Source organism: Aythya fuligula, chromosome 16 (genome assembly GCF_009819795.1).
Source record: "Aythya fuligula isolate bAytFul2 chromosome 16, bAytFul2.pri, whole genome shotgun sequence".
Taxonomy (NCBI): Eukaryota; Metazoa; Chordata; class Aves; order Anseriformes; family Anatidae; genus Aythya; species Aythya fuligula.
In genome coordinates, this window is record NC_045574.1 from 11,441,804 (window position 1) to 11,459,112 (window position 17,309).

The following is a 17,309-nucleotide window of genomic DNA, read 5'->3' on the forward strand; positions in this document are numbered from 1 at the left end:
ATTTCCTTATTAAACAGAACAAAGAATGAAATCATAAGATGTTTTATTTTCAGCTTAAGCATTTTGTTCTGGTTTTGGTGGTTTTACTGTGAATTGCATATTATGGGTAACATACCCATGTGTTTTTGCAAACATGATCTCTCTGAGTGGCCCCCACAGGAACTCACAGGACACATAACTCTGGGGCACACTGAGAGAGCGGCACCCAGGCCACGAGGTCAGCATGTGAACAGAATCACTGAGTGCCAGCACATGTCAAAGAAGGAGAGTCTAACGGGGCAGGGTTTGAGCTGTTCAGGATAAAATGCCCTCTTTAAACTCCCGGGGAAGCATTCTGTTTGCTGGTTCATTGTGCCAGAAAATCTTAGTCCTATGCCCACACAAAATGTCATCGTGGCCAGTATCAATATCAGTCCACTACAGGGAGATCACAGGGACAGCCTAGCACCTGCTCTGCTAATCAGGGGCCAGTTAGGTCTTTAGGGTCAGGCTTCACTGCCCAGCAGTTTGAGGAAGGCACGCTGCTTCACTAGCCATACCTGCTTCTTTGTTTATGCAAAGATCTACGTTTTTCAGTGCTGTCAGTCCAGTCTCTTAAACTTGCTGCCCTCAGCACTAAGAGATGAGCTGGGTGGGCTTCTAGCAAGCATGCAGCCACTGTGAGCAACTGTGTGGGGAAAGGATGCCCTGGTGATCATTCTGCCTTATTTCCAAATAAACGTGTTTTATTAAACTTGAGGCACTTTCTGACCTCATCATCCAAGGGTTATACCCGATAGCCAGATGTCAGAATCATATATATATATATATTTTTTTTGTTGTTTCTTTCAAGCTTTTCCCCTGCTTTAAATAGAAGAATTAATTTTTCCACAGGGAAAGGCTCTTCTATTAATAGCACTAGGAGATCATTTCAGCACTTGAAAGGAAAAAATTACTTGAGCTTTTTGTGTTTTTTTTTTTTTTTTTTTTTTTTTTTTTTTTTTTTTTTTTTTTTATATACTTTAAAAATATTGTAAGTTACTTCATTGTGCAAGCAAGAATGCCCGCCTTCAGAGTTTTAATTACTGGGGAAAAAATCTCTAAGTTCAAAAAATAAAAGTAGTGAATGAGACTATGTGAAATGGCTGAAAATAAACATCTTCAAACAATCTGGCCTTATGTGTCAGTTCTCTCTCACGCTTTGATAATCTCATCTCAGTTGCTGAAACCGACTTATACAGATTGCATAGGATGCTCACAGATGATTGAAAGGACTTCTGCTTATCCACTGCAGTGAACTGCCAATAATGGGTGATGTTCTGAAGGGCAGCCTCAACCCATGACCTCCTTCCTATAAGGTATAATGGAGAAAATTTGTCCAGTTACACTTCCGTGATCTCACACTCCAAGATCTCTCCTCATTCATTTAAGAAAATGAGAGGAAAACAAGCCTTAGGCTTCTCTGCCTTTTCCAAATAAACTTTGTTATCCTCTTATGTAAAACACTAAGAGACTAGTCCAAGTGGCAAAGAGCTTTATACACAGCTTCACTTAAAAGCAAAAACATAAAACATGTTTTGTTCTGCAGTCACAGAAATTTCAGTCATTTATTGTAATGAATGGGCGATGTCAAAAGAACATATGGTATTTTTAGCTCTGCTTCATTACCCAGTGTGGTAAACCAATCCTGAATACTTGTAATGTCTAAAAGCTTTCTCTGAGAAGAAAGGTTCTTCCTGCACAGTCTTGATTAAAGTCAGACTGTTATTGTCCAGAGGATCAGGAACTGTACTGGGCAGGAAGAGAAGGCTGCGTGCAGGGCAAGCAGTCAGACTTGCATGGATGGTGAAGTGGTAGCAAAAAAAAGGAGTTGTTTGTAAAAGCAGAATCAATATAGGGAAGAGGAAAGGTAGCCCAGGGAGAAAGGGAATAGTCTTTGACAGGGAGGTGTAATTTCAGAATGACAAACTGCACCTGACCTTATGTTCAGGCATTTAGGACTGAAGCTCTATATTAGGGACAGATAAACTCAAGCTAGCATGATTCAAACACGGCAGTGTAAGGCATAATACGTGCCTATAAATGCAGTAGAGTACATAGGCACATTTGATACCAATTTCTTTTGTTACCGTGTTTCACCACATTTTTGTTTTTACTGTTCTGTTTTTTGTATGACTCCATTTGATCTGCCAATGAACTTGGCTTATGCTTGGCTAAGCTGACCTTTCTTTTTTCTTTATTACTGCACTAAATCCTTGAATTAGTTTGATATGATCTGTTCAGTCTAGTCACAAGCCAAATTATGAGGGATCTGGCTTATTCTCAATGAAGTGAAGGAATTTCAGAATGAAGAATGGATTTCTGCCCTGAACATCCCCTGCTATTTCTAAATACAGAACCATAGGAAGCTCCAAACAGATTTAGTTTGGATATAACTAATGCTGCCAGGAAGGAGTGGGCACGGAATAGCACAGATCAGCCTGGCAAAGCACTGAACACCTTTTCAGTTCTTATAAGAGCCTGTGGACTTCAGAGTTTCTTGGAACATCCCAGGATCAAATCCAAATTGTGCCTAGACAAGTGAAATTCAATACCATCATTACACAAAACAATCCACAAAGTCAACAGCAGTCTGAAGCCTCTGCAAATACCAAAGAGCTACGGCATACATTTCAAGACAGTGATATGGAAATCTTTAAATATCTTAGTTTTCATTACACTCACAAGTAATCAGTTTTTGGAGCTAAGATATTGGCACTTCCTCTGTTAGCACCCGTGTAGGTTTCTGGCACAAAGATGCTTCCAGGAGATTTTTGTGGATTTTTAGTGGCATACCCCAAAAGACTCCCAGGGTTCCTTGGGAGGAAGCAGATATTATAATACTAAGGGGGGGGGGGGGCATCTCTGTTTCCAGCTCTCCATGAATCATGCGAGCAGCTGAGAATACAGTTAAAATATGAAAGCTGAAAAGAAACTGAGTAGTTATTCCATTTCTCTTCCTCTTGGAAGAACTAAAAAAATACATAAATTTAGGTCAGACAGGGTAAAAATATTCCATGTTGTTTTTCCTTCCATGATTTTTGGGCTTTGTGAGACTTGTAAGAACAGGCCCATGGTATAGTTGAAGTGAACAAGGCTCTTATTTACTTTAAAAATAAAAAAAAAAATCATGTTAAAACAGAAGTTCAGTCCCTATTCTGTGGTGGTTTTAAAATGAAGGTTTTCTTAGAAATCTGGTTATCCCTTTCAATTAAAAAAAAAAAGAAAAAAGAAGGAACCAAGGGGAAAGAGTCCAAGTATTCTTGCTGATGAGAGGCAAATGTTAGAAAAATATTCATTAGATGATTCCTCCTCAAAAACATAACCCAAATGAAAATCAAGAGCTGTTAGGAGACCAAAGAACTGACTAGAACTGTTGTTCTTAAAAAAAAAAAAAACAAAACCAAGCAAAAACCAAACTTGTCTGTACAAAGAAGACCAACAGAGCTTCCTTCCATGCTCTTAATTTTGGCAATCTTTGTTCTTTTGCATTGCCCCTAACCAGCAAAATAGAATTGTAATCGCGTGTTCCCACAACACATCTCAGTATCACAGAATCCCACCAGGATTTTGTTGTTGTTATTTTTTTTTTTTTTTTTTTGCTTTACACCATTATATTGTACATGAAGTCTGTAAGACTGGGACTGGACAAATCTTACCTGCTCAGATGAACTGTTCAGAACAGGATTTTGGTCAGCAACTTCGGTATGTATGAGAAACATGGCACAGAGAGGGCCTGTTGTACCGATACAGATTTAAGAGGCTCCGCACCCCCCCACACTGGCTGATGTAGGGTGAGCAGGATGGTGCCTGATGCATTAGCCACATGGTGATGCTTTTGGTGACACATGGTGACCTTCCAGGCACTTAAAGGCAGATGTGGGGATCCTTTACAAACGCTGCTATCTAACAGGCTTTAAAATATCAAGAAGTAATTTCTCAGCAGCTACTACTTATATCTTATCTAACTCAGTATTCATTGTACCAACTTTGAATAAGTTTGTGTGCTACCTCTTGCTCTCCTGCTTATTCCAGGTAGTTCTTTCCAAAATGGTGTCAGCAGTGTAGTCTTTAAACATCACAACTGTACATGCTGTTGCCTAATTTTCCAAATAGTAACCATCTGCAAACATATCATAGAAGTTTATTATGTGGCATTTGCAGTTTCTGTGTACCATTAATTTAAGAGCCAGTGACTTTCAGTACCAACTCGCAAGAATTTGCACGTGTGTTTGAGGACTTTGAAGCTCATAATTTAGTAAGAGAAATAATGAATGTCATCCTTCCACTGGAAAGAAACTAGGAGAATTCTTAGTTCATCTCTGGAAGGATGGTTGTTTATTTTGATTTGCATTTTTGCTTTTAATAATAACCTTGTTTCCTTTGCACTTTTTAAGGAAAAAGCTTGTCCTCTGTCAAGTTAAAGGGCCGCAATATTACATTACCTAACAAATACCATTCTTTTTGCAAACCAGAGGATGCTGAGTCCCTCAGCACCAGCTCTTCCCAAACCACTTCTAACAGGCTGCACTGCTTGCTAGTGTAGACCCAGCTGATACAGCACAGTAGCAATGTTTGCTCTGTGTTTGCACACACATGCGTGTCTTTCCAACAACATCATCGACAAGAGGGTTTGTGGTACCCTGCTCTAATCTGGCTACTGAGTACTGAGTATAATTGCCTCTTTGGAAAATACCAGCAGACATCAGAACAACTGGACCTTTAAAACAGCGCTCCCCTCAAGGCATTCCCCACAGAGACGTCTCATGCTTACAGAACATTACGTGCAGGAGATGGCCTTCTCTAGAATGGGTTTAACCATTCACTCGGGTGATATGGCCTCCCAAGGAGGGTTTCACTGCAATTTACATCCCAACCAAATGCAAAAACTGCTGGCAGCTTTGTAACAGTTTTACAGAAAGCCAAAATAGATGCAAAATCTTTAGATGAAAGTTGAATTCAGTCATTATACTTGTTTTCTGTACTACCTTCCTCTGTGGCTGGTCTGTGTTTTGTCACATTTTTGTCTATGCATTTCTTCTTCCAAATCTCTATCCCATTCTGCATAACAGGCTTAGAGTTGCATCAGAGACTGTTGACTACTGCACATTTTTTTGCCAAGGGTTGTGAGGAAAGTGAAAGTGCAAAGCAGCAGAGGTGATAAAGGAAAAAAAGAAAAAAGGCAGCTGCTCTTGCATTTTGCAAAGCAGAAGGAATGCTTTCTACCTGTAGTAGCGACAAGAAGCAGTGACAGAGCACCATCGGAGATCTGCGGTGCATTGAAGAAAGAAAACTATGCATTTAATTACAAGGGCATGAGAGTGCATAGGACATGAGGATTTGATTATTTCTCTAATGTACAAGTTTGGGATGGATATAACAGTGACAACTGGTTGTATAGCTGACAGGCACAGACTCCCATAGACAGAAGAAACTAAACAGGTTGATTCTGGCAATGCGCTGTTACCTTTCAGCATGGTGCTATTACACCAATAACTTCCAGGGTGTAACATCTCCCTGTAAACATAACTTCTATCAGGGAAAAGCAGCAGTGAAATGAATCGGACAGTGCCTCTTGGAGACAGCAAAGGATATGTTTCAGCCTGCAGACTCCCCAAGGAAGCTATTAAAAACATCCTTTCAACAAGCTTACAGCCAGAATACAGCTAATTAAACAACTGTAGGTGATGCAACACTGGTTCTGCAGAGGAGACAACAGTGTTACCATGCTGAGTCCAGGGAAAAGCCTAGTTCAAGTCATTCCTACACTGCCTGGGCTTGGGCTCCCCCTGTCCTGCAGAACAGCACCTCTGAGAGGCTTGGGGAAAAACCCCAGTCCCGGGAATTGCCAGCACCTGTGGTACAAAACCCTCTGCAGATGCAGGATGGATGGGCAAGGCTCGGTGTGCAGCCTGGCTCCTGGCCCTCTGCTGGGATGGTGCTCATTTGACTTTATTTGAAGGGATTTTTTGTAAATCTCAGACGATGCTCTTCTGTTGCTGCCTGAGCAAGTTCTCACTGGGTGGTGTGAAGCATGCAAATGCCAAAGGTGATGTTTTACAGGCTCAGGTAACTGAGTTAACTGTGATTATACAGCAATCCTTCATTAGGCTCATTTTCTAACCGTTATTTAATTCTTCCTTATCCAGGTAAAGCATGTTGCCGGTTCCTTTATACAAACACTGAAAAACTTATTTTGTTAATGAACTGCTAATGTCACACTGTGTGCTGTAAATGATGGGAAGTGCTGCTGGGACTTGACACAATGATCCATAAGCCTGAAAGGCTCCTGATTAATTCTTTGCACCTTGGCTCATACAGCAGTAATGCTGTTAGGTGATATGTCAGCTTCCTGAAGGAACATCTTCTGGAAGAAATCACAAATCTCAAGCATATAAAGTGTATTTTTATCTAAGAGATGTAGCTGGAGTTGCCACTTCCCTGCTCTCTTTCCTTTGATAAGCATAATCTGTTTCCCATTCATTTCAGCTAAACCTGGTTCTGAAATCCAAATAGTTTGAAGGGAAGCACAGCATGACAGAATGGAAATAAACTTCCTTGGCAAGCACAGCCCCCTCCTACCACCCACAAATTATGTTTTTTTTTTTTCTTCTCTTTCAATTAAAGAAAAATGTTAAATCATAATTTAACATACTAAAGAGCAGTGGAAATGATAGAACAAGGATACGTGGCAAACATTTGAGTTTGAAGTGAAAAAGGAAGCTTGGGTGCAGGAGCCCACATGAAAGGTGGAAAGCAAAAAACAGTAACTTATATTTTCACGTGGGCAAGTGTAAAAACCTAATCAGGATTCACGCTCCTTGGCTAAAAGAAAGGTGATACAGCCCAGGAAAAGCCTGTATTCTGTGGAGGCTGAACCCAGAGCTGTTTTGGGTAGGGTGCCCATAAAGGACTCTGCTCCCTTCTGCCATTTCTCATGTTTTCACCCTGCCTTCACATATCTCCATGAGTCTGAAGTCTGCACAAATTTAGTATTGCAGATTTTCCCAAAGGTAACTCAGTGAATGACAAAGTCATCATGCGGCTGAACCTGGCCCACTATCCAGCTGCCTCCTTTCAGGATTAAACTGTTGGGGGAGGTGAAATCATGAGCATGTTGTTCCGTAACTGATAACAATTCTGAGAAGAGAGAGAGGAGAATTTAAGCCAAAGCTATTTACACTATTGGCCATACATAAACTATAAATCTGGCTAGGTAAATGTCTGAACTTGCACCTCAGTCCTGTAATTTTCCCTACTTTGTTTTAATATTTTTATGGTGTAACAAATATGCTGCGTCACAGCAGCAATCTGTATCACGTCAGCAGTTGTGCATCCAGAAGGAGCTTATGACTGCATTCAATGCTGCACTATAGGCACCTTGCCTTCTCTAAAGAAATAAACCATCAGGAACTAATTTTTCTGTTTAACAAAGTATTCAGTATAATTTTTTTCCAAACCAAAGCAAAACAACATTGAAACATTCACAGCTCTAAATACAACCGAAGTCCTTCAAAAATTATATAAATTTCAGGTTCATCAAAAGCTTTTTTCTCATTTCTAATTCTGATTTCTAATTTCTAATAGTCATTCAAAATAGGAAAAATCAAGACTCTGTATGTTCAGAAAACTGAAATAGAAACTTTCGAACTGGAACATTCCACTGCAGCTTTCTTTCAAAGAGAGTTCACAAAGAGAGTGTGTCTGCAGAAATGCAGGTGACAGAAAACATTTTTAGCACAAGGAAGAGCTCCATCACAGGAAACATCTAACAACTGCAATAAAAAAGCTCGTCAGATTGAATTCTGCTTCTCTGGAACATAACAGAAGTATTCAAAGTCTCTAGACACAAACAATTTGCCCCTGTACTGGAGACTCAGTCGTTGTGCTCAGTTCTTCCTGCCTTTAGGATGCTGAACTAAGGAAAAGGGACTTATTCCTGTTGCTAATTCTCTCCCAGAGCTCAGGAGAATCCTTACTTTAAAACCAAGACAACCTCTCTGCCTTCTTCCACCCACAGATTTCTCTCACTAGATAAGAAGCGTTCTCTGCACAGAGCACCTTTGTAGAGAAGCGCTGTTTCTCGGCTAACATCACAAACGTCTGGGCTGCGTGATTCAGGACTGACCAGTAGTAGATGTGAACCCTTTGAAAGCTCAGCTCTCCCTGTGACATCCTGCTTAGCATCCTTTATAAAGGGGGACATGAACTCTAGGCAGCACTGGAGTTAGCAGTGGCAAAGGCATGTCTATCGCAGAAGCTGAAAAGGTCATTTTGATTCCACTCTCTGTCTCTACCCTCTGGAGGGGATCAAAGGGAGCCTCTTTTGCCTTTTTTTTAAACTTTGCATCTGGTTGCAAAGATGGATGCAGTAATGATAAAGGGGGCAACATGCAGAGCTGCATCACAAACCAACACATCAGAAAACAGAGCACGCCTGCCTTACAAATTTGCCTGCAGCTCCTCTCTGCTGTGTTATTTTTAAACTGCCTGCAGGTTGCAGATTTTTCAGTGGCCCTTCTCCTAGAAGTGCACACAGGGGATTTAGGAAGGCACAGCTTCCATTACCATGAATAGAAGTTAACATATTCCCAGCACATTAAAATTCAGCATCCTTCGTCTTCCCATAAACTTCTCGTTGCAATTTGTGTATTCACAAAAGAGCCTCACAGGTCCCTCCCAGCCCCTCTCCGGGGCAAGGTCAGCATACCCCAGCTCTGCATTCCTGATGTGCCCAGCTGCCACACTGCAGCCTGCAGAGAACAGCCTGCAGTTGCTGTAATCAGCAGCCCAGGCATCATTTGACAGTCTCTTTGGCTTACCAAAAAAGACAAGAAGTTAGACTCAACTGACTGAACCTATTTTTACCCCAGCATCATCCTCTCAGCACCAAAAATGTCCACAGTACCAAGGAGGGCTGTGTGCAGGCCTGGGGCACTCTCCCATCACACATCCCGGACTCAGATTCCACAGGACTCCCAGCAAACTTGCCCCAGTTCTGCAGGAGTCTGGATGGAACAGAGCCAGGACTTGATATCAGTAAATGGGAGAGGTCTGATGTGCAGGAACACTGCACGGTCCACGCACAATTCCTATAGAGAGGAACGGGAAGAGTGGTATTTTTATGCTACTCCACCACTTTAAAGAAGAAAGCAATGGAGCATTTTTCAGACATACTGTTCAACCACAACTGCTACCAAAGTAGACAGAAGCTGCAGATGCTCAGACTCCAAGGGGTCAGGCACTGAAGCCAAACACGACAAATACTATGTTTTCTTTCCTTCTTCTCTCTTGCCTGTTTATTCTGCAGCCCAGAGCAGCACTGCAGAGCACTGCCCATTGGGTCAGAACCTCTCCCCTTGTCTGAGGCCCTGTCTCAGACATCAGACCACTCACACTCTTGGCCAATGTCAGGAGCTGTAGAAATCACCCCAGCTGGCACCGTGAGGAACGCTTGCCCAGCCTCATCAGACAGGCGTGTGATAGATGAGGAGTTTGTTTTGGATGCGGAGCTCCAGCACAGGAGCCTTTGCCCTCTGCAGGGTACACCAGGGACTCACAAGTAATTTCAATAGAAAAAGCCAACAAGCGCCAGTCAGAGCTAATGCTCTGGCCCCACAGGGCTGAACTGTGTCCTTGGGGGACAGCGTGGGACAGCTGAGCCTGGCCTCCCTGCCCTGGACTGGGGTGCTGGGGGTTAAGCTGGTGCTGACTCAGCCCTGTGTAAGGCCCGGCCCTCATCCTTCCACGTTACGCAGCTAGTGAAGCTGTTGCTCGCTTCTCCCAGCCGATTTGGAGAGTCCCGACTTGGCTCTTGGCTGTTTATATTTCGCAGACATTCTCCATGTAATTGCATGGCCTGGCCCCAGGCTATCAGGCTCTGGGAGAAATAACCGCATTATTCCACAGAACAGTTAGCATAATTAAAATATCGACTGCAGATTAAAAAATGTGCTGAATACTTCACAGAGTGGTTGGAGGGTTGGCAAGTCTTGGCAGCTTGCTGGCTGCAGGAGCTGGCTGGTATTTAGATGCGCCTGCTCCTTCAGCATTCCCTGCTGTACGTGGGAACTGCTTTTTGTGCTGTCAACTCCTCATCTCCCAAGCAGCCAACCCACACCCAAGAAGAAAGGAACTGACTAGAAATGAGGAGCTCCAAGGGCTTTCTTGTGATTCTTATTGCCAGTGAGACCATTTCCTTGTTATTTATGACTTCAGGACATCTGTCTTACTGTGTCTCTGTCTATTTTTATTTGTGTCCATCTCTCCAAATGTACAGTGTAGGAACTGCATATGGTGAGAACGTACCAGGTGATAAAACCATTTGCTTAAGAACTCTCTGTACCATCTGAAAAAGCATTAATAAATTTTAAAAGCCAATGAAAACCTCCACCGGAACATTTGTTTTAGCTACTATCTTCTCTTTGGTGACTGATGTGTATTTCATCTGTGACCAATCTAAGGTAGAAATCTACATTTCCAGAGCCAAGAGGGCAGAAGGGGATGGAAGACAGAAGGGCATGGAAGAAGCCCCACTTACAAGACTGGCAGAAAGCACAGAAGCATTGACCACTGCAGGGCATTTAGGGAATTCTTAGCGCCTTTGCAGTATCTTCCCCTTCTCTTTCCCAAGGGAATATGTGGGATAACAGACATTGCTAGGGACACGCAGATTTGGGTTTGAATGGCTTCTTGGTTCCATCTAAATCCCCTCCTATCTGGCAAAAACGGTAAAGCAATCTCATGCTACGTGTGGATGATGCCTAAAACACTTTGCAGACACCTACATCCTGAATGAAATGCAGCAGGGCCAGCAACCTGCCAAGGTACTGCTCTAAGTCAGATTCTTCTCTAATCTTCACTTACATGCTTGAGAAATTCCAGCGATGATAGGAAGCGCTCTTGCAGCAGTGCAGCCCCACAGGCAGACAGGGACGGTGGAGCTCAGGCTGTCCTACACCACTGAAAAAACTTCCAGGGCCAAGGCTCTGATTTACAGTCTGATCTACAGCTCTTTTGAGAGGAGCTAATTTTATGAACATTTCCATTCCCACTCGAGGGATGTCACAAGCAATGGCCAAATGTTATTTTCTGAGGCTTCTATTACAGCTTTAAAGTAATCATAATAGCAAATTAATAGCAGATCTTCTCTGCCATTTTCCATTCTCATTGCCATCTCCATAATCAAGAGCAGCTCTACTTCTTCAAAGCTTATTTCTGTGATACTTCTTAGTTTTGAATATGCAATTAGGGAAGAAGCATGATATCTTGGCACTCTAACTGTACTCTGTAGGCTACTGCCCTCCCCCTGTGCTAGGCTCTGTGCTAGTTTCTTTTTTCAACTTCTTAATATTGACCTCCAGACTGCTAACCATAAATAGCACCTTGGGTAGACACAATCATTTCAAAACCTAAAATAGATTTTTATGTACATTTAAAAGCCTTTCTAAATTAAACCCAATATAAACTCTATGAATTTAGATAATCTTTTGTCTCATTCCACTACATTGAAAGAGAAATTCACTGAACATGTACAGTGGGAGAGAAAGAAAAAAAAAGTTTCAGCCTTTTCTCTTGTTCTGGTAGTTCACATGGCCAGGTTTGCAGTTTGCCTCCACTAAATGATTCATCTCTCTTACCCACATTTTCAAAATTAAATGGAAGAGGAGGAATGTGTTCATTCCCCTGCTGTGTTTAATAATCTCCCCCAAATTGTTTCCTGTTTACTTGGAAATCCCCACTTCCATGCTGTGATTTAAGCATTTTCACCCTGTTGACTTAAAAACAAAGCCTACAAGATGCTATATAGTTTTTTATCTTGCAGTCATACAGCGATTTATGATAAATGTTGTTCCAGAGAGAAATTACTTGGAAACGTGCATATGTTCATAGCTCCATGTCTGATAACTTATCGCAGCTTCTTTTACCAGTCACTGTACTGGTGCTCAAATACAAACCTCAATAAAGCCACCAGTAACAGCACCAATCGAACTGGGCTTCTTTCTTTCATGGTACTGGCCAGCACACAACTGTGAATAGTCAGCATACATGTACATGCATATTGTTTCACAATTGTATATTGTTTGAGTGTATTTTCAAGACAAAATATTAAAAATACCTAAATTGCTTTTCCAGCTGAAGTATTATCTGTAAATTCCTGTGGCTTGGCAGGACAAAAGGGAAAGAATTTTCCCCTTAGCTTCCTCAAGGAATAAATTTGCACAATAGTTGTAGGATTTTATTTACATAGCACATATCAAACAAACTGTTCTTATAGAACAGCATTAGCTCACACATGTCAGTGTGTTCTGTGCTAGCTTATGTGAAGAGAGTTCATTTAACAGGCAGGAATATCCTGCACCCTGAGAACAGAAATGGAAGCTGGGAATTCAGAGGGGACCTGAGCTTTCTCACACTCTCAGCTTTTCATAAAGGTCTAAAGTTTTCTAAATGAACATTACATTTATGTGATTAACTGGAATTTGCGTGGGCCTAATTTGCAGATGTGTTAAATTTCTACTGCTCCTACTAAAGCTCTCTGGAGCACCCAGCTCCCCACATTTCAAAAGGCTGTAATGCACAGTTACACAGCCCTTGGGAAGGAGAGCAACACCGCTCCCTTGGTGAGTCCCAGGCATGGTTAAAGTCAGGAAAGAGAAGGAATAAAGCACAGGGTGTACAAATTAAGTACATCTCCCTCTCTGTGGGCCTCACTAATAGCCTAGAGAGATCCCTGAGGGACAGCAGCAGCAGAGATACTCCAGTATTTGGCATCCAGAGGGGTGCTGTGCAAGGCTGCAGCCAGGAGGAAACACTGGGCTGGCCCAGCAAGGCTGAGTGCCTCTGGCTGGCATCCCTCAGCCTGGCTGCTGGCTCCAGCAATACAGTGACAAAGTCTTATGGTGCTTAACTTGGCGACTAGACCAAATATGTGTTAGCTGAGGAGCCTCCATTCACCTGCCTTTTTGCTGAAGCCATCTGTCTAACTGCTGGCTTTCCTCTCTCTTCTCTTCCCAGATGAGATGGAGCAGTCCCCTGCAATGCGTTCTGACTACTTGGTCTCAGGGATTAGAACTCCGCCAGTGAGGAGAAACAGCAAACTGGCAACACTGGGCAGGATCTTCAAACCGTGGAAGTGGAGGAAAAAGAAGAATGAGAAACTAAAGCAGACCTCTGCAGGTACGATGAGAATGACAGTCTGATGCTGCACAAGGCAAAGCTCAGCTTGGGTGAAATTTCCTTACATAGGAAACACTAACGATGACCTGACCTAAACCTAATTCAGAAATCCCAGCATGTTGGGAATTCATGACATTAAGGCTAGAAAAAGCCCATACAGGCTGACTTCCTATGTAATGCAATATAATACATCTAAAAGAAAAGGTCAAAATAAGAGTGAAGCACAAGCCTCAATACAGACTGCTTTTCATGGGCTGTCTCTTCTCCAAATAGGCTACTTTTATGTCTGCAAGTATCGTCACCCCTTTTATTTGGGGTGAAGATTATTTAGGTCACAATAACATTATGAAAAGTGACAGGAAGGAGCTGCAGCATGTCAAGTTCCTTCCCTCAAGCAGCTGTCTCTGCAGTGGAGGAGCCCAGCACACAGCACTGCGCACTCTCGCTGGTCTCCAGGGATGTCCCAGGAGATCAGTAAGGAAACAAACTCACGTGCTAAGATAGGATGATGCGATTCCCTCCACTTGCCCGATGCCCTGAGGAGTGTCACCATGAAGGACACTATCTCCTGAGGCAGCTCTAACACCTTGCATCAAACAGCACGAAGGCTCTCATACCCCTGTTATTCTGTACTCAATGTGATTAGGTAGCAGGTTAAATCATAAATCTCAGCTCTATGTGCGGGTGATTTTACTACTTTAACAACAGGAAGGGTACAAAACAGGCTGACCAATCCATGCACCTCCAGAATTTCCTGCAGTTCTTTCCAAGCACGCAGTAGTTGAGACCAGAGGGAATTTCCTCATTACAGCTTTCTCATTGAGATATACGAATACTCTGCTGTTAATTGGTGCTGTGTCATGCTACTACTTCTTGCAGTGCTGGAGAAGAAGATGACAGCACGACAAGGTCGGGATGAACTCATTAAGAAAGGCCTTCTGGAGATGATGGAACAGGGTAAGGAAATTTTTTTTTTTTTTTTTAAACTCAAATCTTTTTTGGTGCAATAGGAAATGCAAGTCTTCAAAAGAAAAAAACTAACAATCAAAAAAAAAATAAAAGGAAGATCTTAAATCCAAGCACATTAAAGATAAAAAGTGCTTAATATTGAATTCTTCTGATTCCTTTCTGCTGTAATCAGTCCATGCAGTTTGATTTTTGACGGTTTATCACCTTGAATGCTTCTCCAGCTTCACTGGATTTTTACATAGCATGAATGTGAGCTGGTACATATGCAATTCCTCTAAAGCTAGCTAAATCTGACCGCCAAGGAAGTCAGCTTAAACTGGCATAAATATAAACTTAAACATACAGACGCATTCAGCAGGGAAGTTAACATGTACACCTCTTGAATCCAAATCTCATTAAATGATACTAATCTGCCATTTTCAGCAGCCTTCCCAGTAAAAAGAAAAGTTTACGTCAAAGCATATTGCCATCCTGTGTGCTTGTCATTCACGGGGAAAAGTGAAGCATTTGGTAGTGCCATTTTAAAGTTTTCCTGAGTACAAATCACGTTCAGAAGTCACTGAATGAAAGATGATGAAGTGTCAGAAACACGCACAAAGGTCTGTGGTTCTGTATAGCTCTGCTCCAAAGTCCTGGCAGATGCTCAAGGGACACAGAGATCTGAGTGACTGTTCTGCAAGATCAAGTGAGCTCCCAACGTTATGGACAGCATCCCAATTGCCACTTCCACCTAAACAGAGATTAAAAAAATCCCTCTTTACTTTGTAAACTCTATAGCAGAAAGCACTGTCATGAAGACTGGCCTTTTAAGTTTGACCAATCTGGTAGATAGAAATCACAGAATCACACAGAATTTCTAGGTTGGAAGAGACCTCAAAATCATCGAGTCCAACCTCTGACCTAACGCTAACAGTCCCCACTAAACCATATCCCTAAGCTCTACATCTAAACGTCTTTTAAAGACTTCCAGGGATAGTGACTCCACCACTTCCCTGGGCAGCCTGTTCCAATGTCTAACAACCCTTTCGGGTTGATGTTCTTTGAAACTAATAATTGAGTTTCTTTGTATAAAACAAACGCCGTGCCTATAAATAGGCTGTGGGACAATAGTCAGTGATGCTAGGCTGCAGTGCAACTGCACAACTGAAGAGTCAGAAAAACAGAAAAAGAGCATTTTAAACAGTTTTTTTTTTTTTTTTTTTTTCCCATTAAAGCAATTATCATATTATTTTATTGGATATATTTTAATGAGTTTTATGTCCAAGTTACAAAATCTATCAAACCATCAGCTTATTCTAAACTGGAAGGTTTTCGAAGGCTCATTTTTAATTCCTGTCCATTGAGCTCTTTCTGTCTCTCATTCTAGACAATTAGTTGTCCTGTCAGCACATCAGCACTACCCAATAGGAAAATACACCCTGTATCTGCTAAGGGCATGGAAGTTCCCCATAATCTATGAATTTGAAAGCATGGGCATGTGAGCATTATGAAACAGCAGTAAAATAAAACTTCTATAGAGCACATTAAACTGTAATAATGAGTTGATAAACATTTTGTATGCATAAAGAACTGGTTGGGAGGAACACAGAGGATGCTAAGTTGCAAGATCATTTTAACAAAATAAAAATAGTTAAAACAAAAGGAATTATGAGAAGCTGCACTTTCACAAAGGCAGCTGCAAACAGACTCTCCAGGCTCCTCTGCCCACCTGTCTCCAGTGAAGCTGCACAGAGCCCCTGTGAACATCACACCAATTTACAGAACCACCCTGTGCCCAGAAAGGAAAGCATGGCTGACAGTCAGTTGAAGGACACTGCAGCTCCCTGCAAGTTATTTTTCTTCACACGGAGTGTTGTGAATCTCCAGGGTTATTTTATTGTATTATCAGTAGAAGCAGCTTATTAACTGGTATCAAAAATTGACCCAAATAATTCTCAGTAAATGATTAGTGCCCTACTTGGACAGAGCTGAAGTGGCAGCAGTTTCACGGCTAAGTCCTCATTTATGCGGTAAGTTGCAGCTGTCAAAGCAGCAACGCTATGCTAAAAAGACTACAGTAAATCCCTAAATCCCTCTATTTCATCAGGCTCTACTCCACTTCCAGAGTCCTGGCTCCTGCTCCCTTTCATTAACAGTCCAAACCAGGACAAAGCTGTAGCCTGAGAAATGTGCAGACCTGCTGCATGCATTCACAACAGCCGTGTCCCAGTCCAGCTTCGTAGCGCAAGGTCTGTCGAGCAGCATTTTGAGCTGGGCTGTGTGGCTCAGAGCAAACCATGAAGCTCGCACAGACTCTGCCTCAATCTGTGAGCAGCCCAGGGTGAAATTGCACCATCCATGCTTTGGTGATGAGTCATCCCAACAGGTTATGTCACCCCTTCTCCTCGCACAACCCCAAAACGCAGCTGCCCACACACACTGCGCAGACCAAGGTGTGCAGCCGAGCCCCTTCTGCCCCCCTCTCTGCTCACACAAACACCGAGCTGCCCCTTGGACACTCCTGGACCTAAAATACAGCTTTGCTCTAGGTTACAGGCTGCAGGGTCTGGCATACTGAGATTCCCTCCCAGATAAATCCCAGCCCTGCTTCTTCTGATTACTTTGCAATTCCCAGGACTATCTGCTGCTTTCCTTACCAGGGGATTTGAGGTCTGTGTTTTCTCCCACTCCCAGACTCTCTCTAAAATCAAGCTGGGAACCACTGCCAATCAAAGCAGCACGTCCACTTTGATCTAAGCACAAGTTGCTCTCTTTTGACCGAGACCATCACTGCTGAGAGCCTCAGACGTTCCTCAGCAGAGGGCTGTCTTCTGCTTGTCATTACTTCATTAGTCACTGCACTTCCATGACCGGGATCCGAAGGAGCTCTTGTCTCTGTCTGCAGCTCTATTGTGGCACAGCTGTCAGCAGCTTGCCTGTCTGAAGGATGCGAGGAACGTGCGAAGCAGAGTTACCTTGAACACACTTAGGGAGCTTCCCCCAACATTTCTCCCCATTGTGAGCATAAAAACCACTCAGATGTAGCTGTGCACTGAGAGGTAAGGACTGCCTGTCAAGTAACGCAGGCAGCTGTTAATACACCGCTGATTATGTATAGGCTGCCTTCACAATGAGCTGAAATGTAGGCAATGAACTTTTTCCCC

At 42.5% G+C, this 17,309-nt stretch overlaps 1 protein-coding gene across 1 annotated transcript in view; it reads left to right on the forward strand.

The window, feature by feature from the left end:
- The window catches only part of PHACTR3 (phosphatase and actin regulator 3), a 104,129-nt gene that overhangs the window by 40,967 nt on the left and 45,853 nt on the right, over positions 1 to 17,309 (forward strand). The window contains exons 2-3 of the mRNA XM_032198249.1: positions 13,036 to 13,197; positions 14,077 to 14,154. Coding sequence (XP_032054140.1) covers positions 13,041 to 13,197; positions 14,077 to 14,154 — 235 coding nt within the window. The 5' untranslated portion in view covers positions 13,036 to 13,040. The remainder of the gene's footprint in view (positions 1 to 13,035; positions 13,198 to 14,076; positions 14,155 to 17,309) is intronic.